This window comes from Scyliorhinus torazame, chromosome 27 (assembly GCF_047496885.1).
Source record: "Scyliorhinus torazame isolate Kashiwa2021f chromosome 27, sScyTor2.1, whole genome shotgun sequence".
Taxonomy (NCBI): domain Eukaryota; kingdom Metazoa; phylum Chordata; class Chondrichthyes; order Carcharhiniformes; family Scyliorhinidae; genus Scyliorhinus; species Scyliorhinus torazame.
In genome coordinates, this window is record NC_092733.1 from 25,624,555 (window position 1) to 25,640,969 (window position 16,415).

At 51.0% G+C, this 16,415-nt stretch overlaps 1 protein-coding gene across 2 annotated transcripts in view; it reads right to left on the minus strand.

The window, feature by feature from the left end:
* LOC140403320 (adhesion G protein-coupled receptor E5-like) overlaps nucleotides 1–16,415 on the minus strand; it is a 101,835-nt gene that overhangs the window by 7,022 nt on the left and 78,398 nt on the right. For both annotated transcript variants that reach the window (XM_072491170.1, XM_072491169.1), the window contains one exon: nucleotides 14,169–14,337. In XM_072491170.1, the coding sequence (XP_072347271.1) occupies nucleotides 14,169–14,337 (169 nt within the window). The remainder of the gene's footprint in view (nucleotides 1–14,168; nucleotides 14,338–16,415) is intronic.

Here is a 16,415-nt window from a genome sequence, read left to right on the forward strand (position 1 = left end):
ACACACAGTCAGTGCTGGGACACACAGTCCTGTTACACACACACACACAGACACACAGTCAGTGCTGAGACACTCAGTCCTGTTACACACACACACAGTCAGTGCTGGGACACACAGTCCTGTTACACACACACACACACACACACACACACACAGAGTCAGTGCTGGGACACACAGTCCTGTTACACACACACACACACACACACACAGTCAGTGCAGGGACACACAGTCCTGTTACACACACACACAGTCAGTGCAGGGACACTCAGTCCTGTTACACACACACACAGTCAGTGCTGGGACACACAGTCCTGTTACACACACAGACACACAGTCAGTGCTGAGACACTCAGTCCTGTTACACACACACACAGTCAGTGCTGGGACACACAGTCCTGTTACACACACACACACACACACAGTCAGTGCTGGGACACTCAGTTATGTTTTACACACACACAGACACACACAGTCAGTGCTGAGACACTCAGTCCTGTTACACACACTCACGGACACACAGTCAGTGCTGGGACACTCAGTCCTGTTTTACACACACAAACACACACTCACAGACACACACAGTCAGTGCTGGGACACTCAGTCCTGTTTTACACACACAAACACACACTCACAGACACACACAGTCAGTGCTGGGACACTCAGTCCTGTTACACACACACACACACACAGACACACAGTCAGTGCTGGGATACACAGTCCTGTTACACACAAACACACACAGACACGCACAGTCAGTGCTGGGACACACAGTCCTGTTACGCACACACACACACAGTCAGTGCTAGGACACACAGTCCTGTTACACACACACACAGAGTCAGTGCTGGGACACACAGTCCTGTTACACGCACACACACACAGACACACAGTCAGTGCTGGGATACACAGTCCTGTTACACACACACACACACAGACAGTGCTGAGACACTCAGTCCTGTTACACACACACACACACAGTCAGTGCTGGGACACACAGTCCTGTTACACACACACACACAGTCAGTGCTGGGACACACAGTCCTGTTACACACACACACACACACAGTCAGTGCTGGGACACACAGTCCTGTTACACACACACACACACACACACACACAGTCCTGTTACACACACACACAGACACACAGTCAGTGCTGGGACACACAGTCCTGTTACACACACACACACACACACACACACAGTCCTGTTACACACACACACAGACACACAGTCAGTGCTGAGACACTCAGTCCTGTTACACACACACACACACACACAGTCAGTGCTGGGACACACAGTCCTGTTACACACACACACACACAGAGTCAGTGCTGGGACACACAGTCCTGTTACACACACACACACACACACACACACACAGTCAGTGCTGGGACACACAGTCCTGTTACACACACACACAGTCAGTGCTGGGACACACAGTCCTGTTACACACACACACAGTCAGTGCTGGGACACACAGTCCTGTTACACACACACACACTCACAGTCAGTGCTGGGACACACAGTCCTGTTACACATACACACACACACACACACAGTCAGTGCTGGGACACACAGTCCTGTTACACACACACAGTCAGTGCTGAGACACTCAGTCCTGTTACACACACACACACACACAGACACACAGTCAGTGCTGGGACACACAGTCCTGTTACACACACACACAGAGTCAGTGCTGGGGCACACAGTCCTGTTACACACACACAGTCAGTGCTGGGACAACCAGTCCTGTTACACACACACACACACACACACACACACAGTCAGTGCTGGGACACCCAGTCCTGTTACACACACACACACACACACACAGACACACAGTCAGTGCTGAGACACTCAGTCCTGTTACACACACACACAGTCAGTGCTGGGACACACAGTCCTGTTACACACACACACACACACAGAGTCAGTGCTGGGACACACAGTCCTGTTACACACACACACACACACACACAGTCAGTGCTGGGACACTCAGTTATGTTTTACACACACACAGACACACACAGTCAGTGCTGAGACACTCAGTCCTGTTACACACACTCACGGACACACAGTCAGTGCTGGGACACTCAGTCCTGTTTTACACACACAAACACACACTCACAGACACACACAGTCAGTGCTGGGACACTCAGACCTGTTTTACACACACAAACACACACTCACAGACACACACAGTCAGTGCTGGGACACTCAGTCCTGTTACACACACACACACACACAGACACACAGTCAGTGCTGGGATACACAGTCCTGTTACACACAAACACACACAGACACGCACAGTTAGTGCTGGGACACACAGTCCTGTTACGCACACACACACACAGTCAGTGCTGGGACACACAGTCCTGTTACACACACACACAGAGTCAGTGCTGGGATACACAGTCCTGTTACACACACACACACACACACACACACAGTCAGTGCTGGGACACACAGTCCTGTTACACACACACACACACAGACACACAGTCAGTGCTGGGACACTCAGTCCTGTTACACACACTCACAGACACACATAGTCAGTGCTGGGACACTCAGTCCTGTTACACACACACACACACACACACACACAGTCAGTGCTGGGACACACAGTCCTGTTACACACACACACACAGACACACAGTCAGTGCTGAGACACTCAGTCCTGTTACACACACACACAGTCAGTGCTGGGACACACAGTCCTGTTACACACACACACACACACACACACACACACAGAGTCAGTGCTGGGACACACAGTCCTGTTACACACACACACACACACACACACAGTCAGTGCAGGGACACACAGTCCTGTTACACACACACACAGTCAGTGCAGGGACACTCAGTCCTGTTACACACACACACAGTCAGTGCTGGGACACACAGTCCTGTTACACACACAGACACACAGTCAGTGCTGAGACACTCAGTCCTGTTACACACACACACAGTCAGTGCTGGGACACACAGTCCTGTTACACACACACACACACACACAGTCAGTGCTGGGACACTCAGTTATGTTTTACACACACACAGACACACACAGTCAGTGCTGAGACACTCAGTCCTGTTACACACACTCACGGACACACAGTCAGTGCTGGGACACTCAGTCCTGTTTTACACACACAAACACACACTCACAGACACACACAGTCAGTGCTGGGACACTCAGTCCTGTTTTACACACACAAACACACACTCACAGACACACACAGTCAGTGCTGGGACACTCAGTCCTGTTACACACACACACACACACAGACACACAGTCAGTGCTGGGATACACAGTCCTGTTACACACAAACACACACAGACACGCACAGTCAGTGCTGGGACACACAGTCCTGTTACGCACACACACACACAGTCAGTGCTGGGACACACAGTCCTGTTACACACACACACAGAGTCAGTGCTGGGACACACAGTCCTGTTACACGCACACACACACAGACACACAGTCAGTGCTGGGATACACAGTCCTGTTACACACACACACACACAGACAGTGCTGAGACACTCAGTCCTGTTACACACACACACACACAGTCAGTGCTGGGACACACAGTCCTGTTACACACACACACACAGTCAGTGCTGGGACACACAGTCCTGTTACACACACACACACACACACACAGTCAGTGCTGGGACACACAGTCCTGTTACACACACACACACACACACACACACAGTCCTGTTACACACACACACAGACACACAGTCAGTGCTGGGACACACAGTCCTGTTACACACACACACACACACACACACACAGTCCTGTTACACACACACACAGACACACAGTCAGTGCTGAGACACTCAGTCCTGTTACACACACACACACACACACAGTCAGTGCTGGGACACACAGTCCTGTTACACACACACACACACAGAGTCAGTGCTGGGACACACAGTCCTGTTACACACACACACACACACACACACACACAGTCAGTGCTGGGACACACAGTCCTGTTACACACACACACAGTCAGTGCTGGGACACACAGTCCTGTTACACACACACACAGTCAGTGCTGGGACACACAGTCCTGTTACACACACACACACTCACAGTCAGTGCTGGGACACACAGTCCTGTTACACATACACACACACACACACACAGTCAGTGCTGGGACACACAGTCCTGTTACACACACACAGTCAGTGCTGAGACACTCAGTCCTGTTACACACACACACACACACAGACACACAGTCAGTGCTGGGACACACAGTCCTGTTACACACACACACAGAGTCAGTGCTGGGGCACACAGTCCTGTTACACACACACAGTCAGTGCTGGGACACCCAGTCCTGTTACACACACACACACACACACACACACACAGTCAGTGCTGGGACACCCAGTCCTGTTACACACACACACACACACACACAGACACACAGTCAGTGCTGAGACACTCAGTCCTGTTACACACACACACAGTCAGTGCTGGGACACACAGTCCTGTTACACACACACACACACACAGAGTCAGTGCTGGGACACACAGTCCTGTTACACACACACACACACACACACAGTCAGTGCTGGGACACTCAGTTATGTTTTACACACACACAGACACACACAGTCAGTGCTGAGACACTCAGTCCTGTTACACACACTCACGGACACACAGTCAGTGCTGGGACACTCAGTCCTGTTTTACACACACAAACACACACTCACAGACACACACAGTCAGTGCTGGGACACTCAGACCTGTTTTACACACACAAACACACACTCACAGACACACACAGTCAGTGCTGGGACACTCAGTCCTGTTACACACACACACACACACACAGACACACAGTCAGTGCTGGGATACACAGTCCTGTTACACACAAACACACACAGACACGCACAGTTAGTGCTGGGACACACAGTCCTGTTACGCACACACACACACAGTCAGTGCTGGGACACACAGTCCTGTTACACACACACACAGAGTCAGTGCTGGGACACACAGTCCTGTTACACGCACACACACACAGACACACAGTCAGTGCTGGGATACACAGTCCTGTTACACACACACACACACACAGACAGTGCTGAGACACTCAGTCCTGTTACACACACACACACACAGTCAGTGCTGGGACACACAGTCCTGTTACACACACACACACACACAAACACAGTCAGTGCTGGGACACACAGTCCTGTTACACACACACACACACACACACACACAGTCAGTGCTGGGACACACTGTCCTGTTACACACACACACACACACACACACACAGTCCTGTTACACACACACACAGACACACAGTCAGTGCTGAGACACTCAGTCCTGTTACACACACACACACACACACACAGTCAGTGCTGGGACACACAGTCCTGTTACACACACACACACACACACACAGAGTCAGTGCTGGGACACACAGTCCTGTTACACACACACACACAGTCAGTGCTGGGACACACAGTCCTGTTACACACACACACAGTCAGTGCTGGGACACACAGTCCTGTTACACACACACACAGTCAGTGCTGGGACACACAGTCCTGTTACACATACACACACACACACACACAGTCAGTGCTGGGACACACAGTCCTGTTACACACACACGGTCAGTGCTGAGACACTCAGTCCTGTTACACACACACACACAGACACACAGTCAGTGCTGGGACACACAGTCCTGTTACACACACACACAGACACACAGTCAGTGCTGGGGCACACAGTCCTGTTACACACACACAGTCAGTGCTGGGACACCCAGTCCTGTTACACACACACACACACACACACAGACACACAGTCAGTGCTGGGACACACAGTCCTGTTACACACACACGGTCAGTGCTGGGACACACAGTCCTGTTACACACACACACAGACACACAGTCAGTGCTGGGACACACAGTCCTGTTACACACACACAGTCAGTGCTGAGACACTCAGTCCTGTTACACACACACACACAGACACACAGTCAGTGCTGGGACACACAGTCCTGTTACACACACACACAGACACACAGTCAGTGCTGGGACACACAGTCCTGTTACACACACACAGAGTCAGTGCTGAGACACTCAGTCCTGTTACACACACACACACACACACCGACACACAGTCAGTGCTGGGACACACAGTCCTGTTACAGACACACACACATAGACACACACAGTCACTGCTGGGACACACAGTCCTGTTACACACACACATTCAATGCTGAGGCACTCAGTCCTGTTACACACACACACACACAGTCAGTGCTGGGACACACAGTCCTGTTACACAGACACACACACACAGTCAGTGCTGGGACACACAGTCCTGTTACACACACACACAGAGTCAGTGCTCGGACACACAGTCCTGTTACACACACACACACATACAGAGTCAGTGCTGGGACACCCAGTCCTGTTACACACACACACACACACACACACACACAGTCAGTGCTGGGACACACAGTCCTGTTACAGACACACACACACAGCCACACACAGTCAGTGCTCGGACACACAGTCCTGTTACACACACACACACAGTCAGTACTCGGACACACAGTCCTGTTACACACACACTCACAGTCAGTGCTGTGACACACAGTCCAGTTACAGACACACACACACAGACACACACAGTCAGTGCTGGGACACACAGTCCTGTTACACACACACACACACACGCAGTCAGTGCTGAGACACTCAGTCCTGTTGCACACACACACACACACATAGTCAGTGCTGGGACACACAGTCCTGTTACACACACACACAGTCAGTGCTGAGACACTCAGTCCTGTTGCACACACAGACACACACAGTCAGTGCTGGGACACACAGTCCTGTTACACACACAGACACACACACACAGAGTCAGTGCTGGGACACACAGTCCTGTCACACACACAGACACACACGGTCAGTGCTGGGACACACAGTCCTGTCACACACACACACACACAGAGTCAGTGCTGGGACACACAGTCCTGTTTTACACACACACACACACACACACACAGTCAGTGCTGGGACACACAGTCCTGTTACACACACACACACACACAGTCAGTGCTGGGACACACAGTCCTGTTACACACACACACACACACACGGTCAGTGCTGGGACACACAGTCCTGTTACACACACACACACACACAGTCAGTGCAGTGGCACCACGGCTGGCTCTGATGTTCAGAAGGGAGGGTCAAAGCGCAGAAGAGTAATAGTTATAGGGGACTCTATAGTCAGGGGAACAGATAGGCGCTTCTGTGGACGTGAAAGAGACTCCAGGATGGTATGTTGCCTCCCTGGTGCCAGGGTCCAGGATGTCTCCGAACGGGTAGAGGGAATCCTGAAGGGGGAGGGCAAACAGGTAGAGGTCGTTGTACATATTGGTACTAACGACATAGGCAGGAAGAGGCATGAGGTCCTGCAGCAGGAGTTCAGGGAGCTAGGCAGAAAGTTAAAAGACAGGACCTCGAGGGTTGTAATCTCGGGATTACTCCCTGTGCCACGTGCCAGTGAGGCTAGAAATAGGAAGATAGAGCAGACAAACACGTGGCTAAACAGCTGGTGTAGGAGGGAGGGTTTCGGTTATCTGGACCACTGGGAGCTCTTCCGGGGCAGGTGTGACCTGTATAAGATGGACGGGTTGCATCTAAACCGGAGAGGCATAAATATCCTGGCCGCGAGATTTGCTAGTGTCACACGGGAGGGTTTAAACTAGTATGGCAGGGGGGTGGGCACGGGAGCAATAGGTCAGAAGGTGAGAGCGTTGAGGGAGAACTAGGGAATATGGACAGTGTGGCTCTGAGGCAGAGCAGACGGGGAGAAGTTGCTGAACACAGCGGGTCTGGTGGCCTGAAGTGCATATGTTTTAATGCAAGGAGCATTACGGGTAAGGCAGATGAACTTAGAGCTTGGATTAGTACTTGGAACTATGATGTTGTTGCCATTACAGAGACCTGGTTGAGGGAAGGGCAGGATTGGCAGCTAAACGTTCCAGGATTTAGATGTTTCAGGCGGGATAGAGGGGGATGTAAAAGGGGAGGCGGAGTTGCGCTACTTGTTCAGGAGAGTATCACAGCTATACAGCGAGAGGACACCTCAGAGGGCAGTGAGGCTATATGGGTAGAGATCAGGAATAAGAAGGGTGCAGTCACAATGTTGGGGGTATACTACAGGCCTCCCAACAGCCAGCGGGAGATAGAGGAGCAGATAGGTAGACAGATTTTGGAAAAGAGTAAAAACAACAGGGTTGTGGTGATGGGAGACTTCAACTTCCCCAATATTGACTGGGACTCACTTAGTGCCAGGGGCTTAGACGGGGCAGAGTTTGTAAGGAGCATCCAGGAGGGCTTCTTAAAACAATATGTAAACAGTCCAACTAGGGAAGAGGCGGTACTGGACCTGGTATTGGGGAATGAGCCCGGCCAGGTGGTAGATGTTTCAGTAGGGGAGCATTTCGGTAACAGTGACCACAATTCAGTAAGTTTTAAAGTACTGGTGGACAAGGATAAGAGTGGTCCGAGGATGAATGTGCTAAATTGGGGGAAGGCTAATTATAACAATATTAGGCGGGAACTGAAGAGCATAGATTGGGGGCGGATGTTTGAGGGCAAATCAACATCTGACATGTGGGAGGCTTTCAAGTGTCAGTTGATAGGAATACAGGACAGGCATGTTCCTGTGAGGAAGAAAGACAAATACGGCAATTTTCGGGAACCTTGGATGACGAATGATATTGTAGGCCTCGTCAAAAAGAAAAAGGAGGCATTTGTCAGGGCTAAAAGGCTGGGAACAGACGAAGCCTGTGTGGCATATAAGGAAAGTAGGAAGGAACTTAAGCAGGGAGTCAGGAGGGCTAGAAGGGGTCATGAAAAGTCATTGGCAAATAGGGTTAAGGAAAATCCCAAGGCTTTTTACACTTACATAAAAAGCAAGAGGGTAGCCAGGGAAAGGGTTGGCCCACTGAAGGATAGGCAAGGGAATCTATGTGTGGAGCCAGAGGAAATGGGCGAGGTACTAAATGAATACTTTGCATCAGTATTCACCAAAGAGAAGGAATTGGTAGATGTTGAGTCTGGAGAAGGGGGTGTAGATAGCCTGGGTCACATTGTGATCCAAAAAGACGAGGTGTTGGGTGTCTTAAAAAATATTAAGGTAGATAAGTCCCCAGGGCCGGATGGGATCTACCCCAGAATACTGAAGGAGGCTGGAGAGGAAATTGCTGAGGCCTTGACAGAAATCTTTGGATCCTCGCTGTCTTCAGGGGATGTCCCGGAGGACTGGAGAATAGCCAATGTTGTTCCTCTGTTTAAGAAGGGTGGCAGGGATAATCCCGGGAACTACAGGCCGGTGAGCCTTACTTCAGTGGTAGGGAAATTACTGGAGAGAATTCTTCGAGACAGGATCTACTCCCATTTGGAAGCAAATGGACGTATTAGTGAGAGGCAGCACGGTTTTGTGAAGGGGAGGTCGTGTCTCACTAACTTGATCGAGTTTTTCGAGGAGGTCACTAAGATGATTGATGCAGGTAGGGCAGTAGATGTTGTCTATATGGACTTCAGTAAGGCCTTTGACAAGGTCCCTCATGGTAGACTAGTACAAAAGGTGAAGTCACACGGGATCAGGGGTGAACTGGCAAGGTGGATACAGAACTGGCTAGGCCATAGAAGGCAGAGGGTAGCAATGGAGGGATGCTTTTCTAATTGGAGGGCTGTGACCAGTGGTGTTCCACAGGGATCAGTGCTGGGACCTTTGCTCTTTGTAGTATATATAAATGATTTGGAGGAAAATGTAACTGGTCTGATTAGTAAGTTTGCAGACGACACAAAGGTTGGTGGAATTGCGGATAGCGATGAGGACTGTCTGAGGATACAGCAGGATTTAGATTGTCTGGAGACTTGGGCGGAGAGATGGCAGATGGAGTTTAACCTGGACAAATGTGAGGTAATGCATTTTGGAAGGGCTAATGCAGGTAGGGAATATACAGTGAATGGTAGAACCCTCAAGAGTATTGAAAGTCAAAGAGATCTAGGAGTACAGGTCCACAGATCACTGAAAGGGGCTACACAGGTGGAGAAGGTAGTCAAGAAGGCATACGGCATGCTTGCCTTCATTGGCCGGGGCATTGAGTATAAGAATTGGCAAGTCATGTTGCAGCTGTATAGAACCTTAGTTAGGCCACACTTGGAGTATAGTGTTCAATTCTGGTCGCCACACTACCAGAAGGATGTGGAGGCTTTAGAGAGGGTGCAGAAGAGATTTACCAGAATGTTGCCTGGTATGGAGGGCATAAGCTATGAGGAGTGATTGAATAAACTCGGTTTGTTCTCACTGGAACGAAGGAGGTTGAGGGGCGACCTGATAGAGGTATACAAAATTATGAGGGGCATAGACAGAGTGGATAGTCAGAGGCTTTTCCCCAGGGTAGAGGGGTCAATTACTAGGGGGCATAGGTTTAAGGTGAGAGGGGCAAAGTTTAGAGTAGATGTACGAGGCAAGTTTTTTACGCAGAGGGTAGTGGGTGCCTGGAACTCACTACCGGAGGAGGTAGTGGAGGCAGGGACGATAGGGACATTTAAGGGGCATCTTGACAAATATATGAATAGGATGGGAATAGAAGGATACGGACCCAGGAAGTGTACAAGATTGTAGTTTAGTCGGGCAGTATGGTCGGCACGGGCTTGGAGGGCCGAAGGGCCTGTTCCTGTGCTGTACATTTCTTTGTTCTTTGTTCTTTGTTTGTTTGTCCTGTTACACACACACACACACACACACACACACAGTCAGTGCTGGGACACACCGTCCTGTTACACACACACACAGTCAGTGCTCGGACACACAGTCCTGTTACACACACACACAGACAGACACACACAGTCAGTGCTGGGACTCACAGTCCTGTTACACACACACACACTCACAGTCAGTGCTGGGACACACAGTCCTATTACAGACACACACACACAGACACACACAGTCAGTGCTCGGACACACAGTCCTGTTACACACACACACACAGACACACACAGTCAGTGCTGGGACACACAGTCCTGTTACACACACACACACAGTCAGTGCTGGGACACACAGTCCTGTTACACACACATACACAGTCAGTGCTGGGACACATAGTCCTGTTACACACACACACACAGTCAGTGCTGGGACACACAGTCCTGTTACACACACACAGTCAGTGCTGGGACACACACACACAGACACACACGGTCAGTGCTGGGACACACAGTCCTGTTACACACACACACACACACAGTCAGTGCTGGGACACACAGTCCTGTTACACACACACACAGTCAGTGCTGGGACACACAGTCCTGTTACACACACACACACACAGTCAGTGCTGGGACACACCGTCCTGTTACACACACACACAGTCAGTGCTGGGACACACAGTCCTGTTACACACACACACACACACACACACACAGTCAGTGCTGGGACACCCAGTCCTGTTACACACACACACACACACTCAGTCAGTGCTGAGACACTCAGTCCTGTTGTACACACACACACACACACACAGTCAGTGCTGGGACACACAGTCCTGTTACACACACACACACACACACACACACAGTCAGTGCTGGGACACACTGTCCTGTTACACACACACACACACACACAGTCAGTGCTGAGACACTCAGTCCTGTTATACACACACACACAGTCAGTGCTGAGACACTCAGTCCTGTTATACACACACAGACACATAGTCAGCGCTGGGACACACAGTCCTGTTAAACACACACAGTCAGTGCTGGGCCACACAGTCCTGTTACACACACACACACACACAGTCAGTGCTGGGACACACAGTCCTGTTACACACACACACACCCAGTCAGTGCTGGGACACACAGTCCTGTTACACACACACACACACACGCACACAGTCAGTGCTGGGACACACAGTCCTGTTACACACACACACACAGACACACACACACACACACAGTCAGTGCTGGGACACACAGTCCTGTTACACACACACAGTCAGTGCTGGGACACCCAGTCCTGTTTCACACACACACACACACACACACAGTCAGTGCTGGGACACACAGTCCTGTTACACACACACACACACACACACACAGTCAGTGCTGGGACACACAGTCCTGTTACACACACACACAGTCAGTGCTGGGACACTCAGTCCTGTTACACACACACACAGTCAGTGCTGGGACACACAGTCCTGTTACACACACACACACAGTCAGTGCTGGGACACACAGTCCTGTTACACACACACACACACACACACACAGTCAGTGCTGGGACACACAGTCCTGTTACACACACACACACATTCAGTGCTGGGACACACAGTCCTGTTACACACACACACACACACACACACACACACAGTCAGTGCTTGGACACACAGTCCTGTTACACACACACACACAGTCAGTGCTGGGACACTCAGTCCTGTTACACACACACACACACAGTCAGTGCTGGGACACACAGTCCTGTTACACACACACACACAGTCAGTGCTGGGACACACAGTCCTGTTACACACACACACACACACAGTCAGTGCTGGGACACCCAGTCCTGTTACACACACACACACAGCCAGTGCTGGGACACCCAGTCCTGTTACACACACACACACAGTCAGTGCTGGGACACACAGTCCTGTTACACACACACACACACACAGTCAGTGCTGGGACACCCAGTCCTGTTACACACACACACACAGTCAGTGCTGGGACACCCAGTCCTGTTACACACACACACACAGCCAGTGCTGGGACACACAGTCCTGTTACACGCACACACACACACACACAGTCAGTGCTGGGACACACAGTCCTGTTACACACACACACAGTCAGTGCTGGGACACTCAGTCCTGTTACACACACAGACACACACACACACACACACACACACAGTCAGTGCTGGGACACACAGTCCTGTTACACACACACACAGTCAGTGCTGGGACACTCAGTCCTGTTACACACACTCACAGACACACACAGTCAGTGCTGGGACACTCAGTCCTGTTACACACACTCACAGACACACACAGTCAGTGCTGGGACACTCAGTCCTGTTACACACACTCACAGACACACACAGTCAGTGCTGGGACACTCAGTCCTGTTACACACACTCACAGACACACACAGTCAGTGCTGGGACACACAGTCCTGTTACACACACACACAGTCAGTGCTGGGACACTCAGTCCTGTTACACACACTCACACACACAGTCAGTGCTGGGACACACAGTCCTGTTACACACACACACAGTCAGTGCTGGGACACTCAGTCCTGTTACACACACACACACAGTCAGTGCTGGGACACACAGTCCTGTTACACACACACACACAGTCAGTGCTGGGACACTCAGTCCTGTTACACACACTCACAGACACACACAGTCAGTGCTGGGACACTCAGTCCTGTTACACACACTCACAGACACACACAGTCAGTGCTGGGACACTCAGTCCTGTTACACACACTCACAGACACACACAGTCAGTGCTGGGACACTCAGCCCTGTTACACACACTCACAGACACACACAGTCAGTGCTGGGACACACAGTCCTGTTACACACACACACAGTCAGTGCTGGGACACTCAGTCCTGTTACACACACTCACACACACAGTCAGTGCTGGGACACTCAGTCCTGTTACACACACACACACAGTCAGTGCTGGGACACACAGTCCTGTTACACACACTCACAGACACACACAGTCAGTGCTGGGACACTCAGTCCTGTTACACACACTCACAGACACACACAGTCAGTGCTGGGACACTCAGTCCTGTTACACACACTCACAGACACACACAGTCAGTGCTGGGACACTCAGTCCTGTTACACACACTCACAGACACACACAGTCAGTGCTGGGACACACAGTCCTGTTACACACACACACAGTCAGTGCTGGGACACTCAGTCCTGTTACACACACTCACACACACAGTCAGTGCTGGGACACTCAGTCCTGTTACACACACACACAGTCAGTGCTGGGACACTCAGTCCTGTTACACACACACACACATGTTCCATCGATGGCACATTGTCCGTTACCTGCTTGTTATTGACACAGTGAAGGATGAAAATGAACATTCCCTGGAAGCTGTTAATGATGGTGAATATGTAAGCCAGTGCAATCGTCCGCTTCTGAAAATGTAAAACGCCTAATATCCAGGTACAGCCCAGTAGGAACAATTGAGCAAAGGCAGTGACAATGAAAATCCTGTATGAAGCAAACAGAAACCCAAATCAAGGACGAGGTGATGAGTAGCACCTGACAAGATGGCAGCATTTGCAAATTGTGCGAGCATATCATGTAGAGACTAACAGAACCTTGGAAAGCATAAACTGGGAGAGACGAGCCAGCAGGGACTTGGATGGGATACAGTGTCTGTCTGCGAGGGTGGGGAGTTTGATAAGACTATAAGACCATAAGACATAGCAGCAGAATTAGGCCCATCGAGACTGCTCCGCCATTCAATTTTGCCTGATATGTTTCTCACCCCATTCTCCTGCCTTCTCCCCATCATTCCTGATCCCCTTATTAATCACGAACATGGGCGGCACGGTGGTGCACTGGTTAGCACTGCTGCCTCATGGTGCCGAGGTCCAGGGTTCAATCCCGGCCCCGGGTCACTGTCCGTGTCAGGATTACGCATTCTTCCCGTGTCTGTGTAGGTCTCACCCCCACAACCGAAAGATGTGCAGGGTAGGTGGATTGGCCACGCTAAATTGCCCCTTAATTGGAAATTGGGTACTTTACATTTAAATAAAGCAAATTAATCAAGAACCAGTCTTAAAGACACTCAGAGCTTTGGCCTCCACAGCCTTCTGCGGCAAAGAGTTCCACAGATTCACCACCCTCTGGCTGAAGAAATTCCTCCTCATCCCTGTTTGAAGGATCGTCCCTTTAGTCTGAGATTGTTTCCTCGGGTTCTAGTTTTTCCTGCAAGTGGGAACATCTGTTCCATGTCCACTCTATCCAGGAGTCGCAGTATCCTGTAAGTTTCAATCAGATCCCCCCTCATCCTTCTAAACTCCCAACGAGTACAGAACCAGTGTCCTCAACCACTCCTCATCATGACAATCTCGCTCATTCTTGTGGACCTCCTCTGGACCCTTTCCAAGGCCAGCACATCCTTCCTTAGATACGGGGCCCCAGATTGCTCACAATGCTCCAAATGGGGTCTTACCAGAGCCTTATAAAGCTTCAGAAGTACACCCCTGATCTTGTATTCTAACCCCGTTGACATGAATGCTAGCATTGCATTTGCCTTCCTAACTGCCGACTGAACCTGCACGTTAACCTTAAGAGATTCTTGAACAAGGACTCCCAAGTCCCTTTGTGCTTCTGATTTCCGAAGCATTTCCCCATTTAGAAAATAGTCTGTCTCCATTCCTCCATCCAGAGTGCATAACCTCACACTTTTCCACATTGTATTGCATCTGCCACTTCTTTGCCCACTCTCCTAGCATGTCCAAGTCCTTCTGAAGCCCCCTTGCTTCCTCAATACTACCGGTCCCTCTGCTTATCTTTGTGATGTGGTACAGTGTGTGTGTTATGTATGTGTGTGTGTGTGAGGGTGGGGAGTTGGATGGGGTGCAGTGTGTGTGTGAGGGTGGGGAGTGGGATGGGGTACAGTGTGTGTGTGAGGGTGGGGAGTGGGATGGGGTACAGTGTGTGTGTGAGGGTGGGGAGTGGGATGGGGTACAGTGTGTGTGTGAGGGTGGGGAGTGGGATGGGGTACAGTGTGTGTGTGAGGGTGGGGAGTGGGATGGGGTACAGTGTGTGTGTGGGGGTGGGGAGTGGGATGGGGTACAGTGTGTGTGTGAGGGTGGGGAGTGGGATGGGGTACAGTGTGTGTGGGGGTGGGGAGTGGGATGGGGTACAGTGTGTGTGTGCAGGTGGGGAGTGGGATGGGGTACAGTGTGTGTGTGAGGGTGGGGAGTGGGATGGGGTACAGTGTGTGTGTGAGGGTGGGGAGTTGATGGGGCGCAGTGTCTGTGTGAGGGTGGGGAGTTGGATGGGCTGAAGTGTGTATGTGAGGGTGGGGAATTGATGGGGTGCAGTGTCTGTGTGAGGGTGGGGAGTGGGATGGGGTACAGTGTGTGTGTGAGGATGGAGAGTGGGATGGGGTACAGTGTGTGTGTGGGGGTGGGGAGTGGGATGGGGTACAGTGTGTGTGTGAGGGTGGGGAGTGGGATGGGGTACAGTGTGTGTGTGAGGGTGGGGAGTGGGATGGGGTACAGTGTGTGTGTGAGGGTGGGGAGTTGATGGGGCGCAGTGTCTGTGTGAGGGTG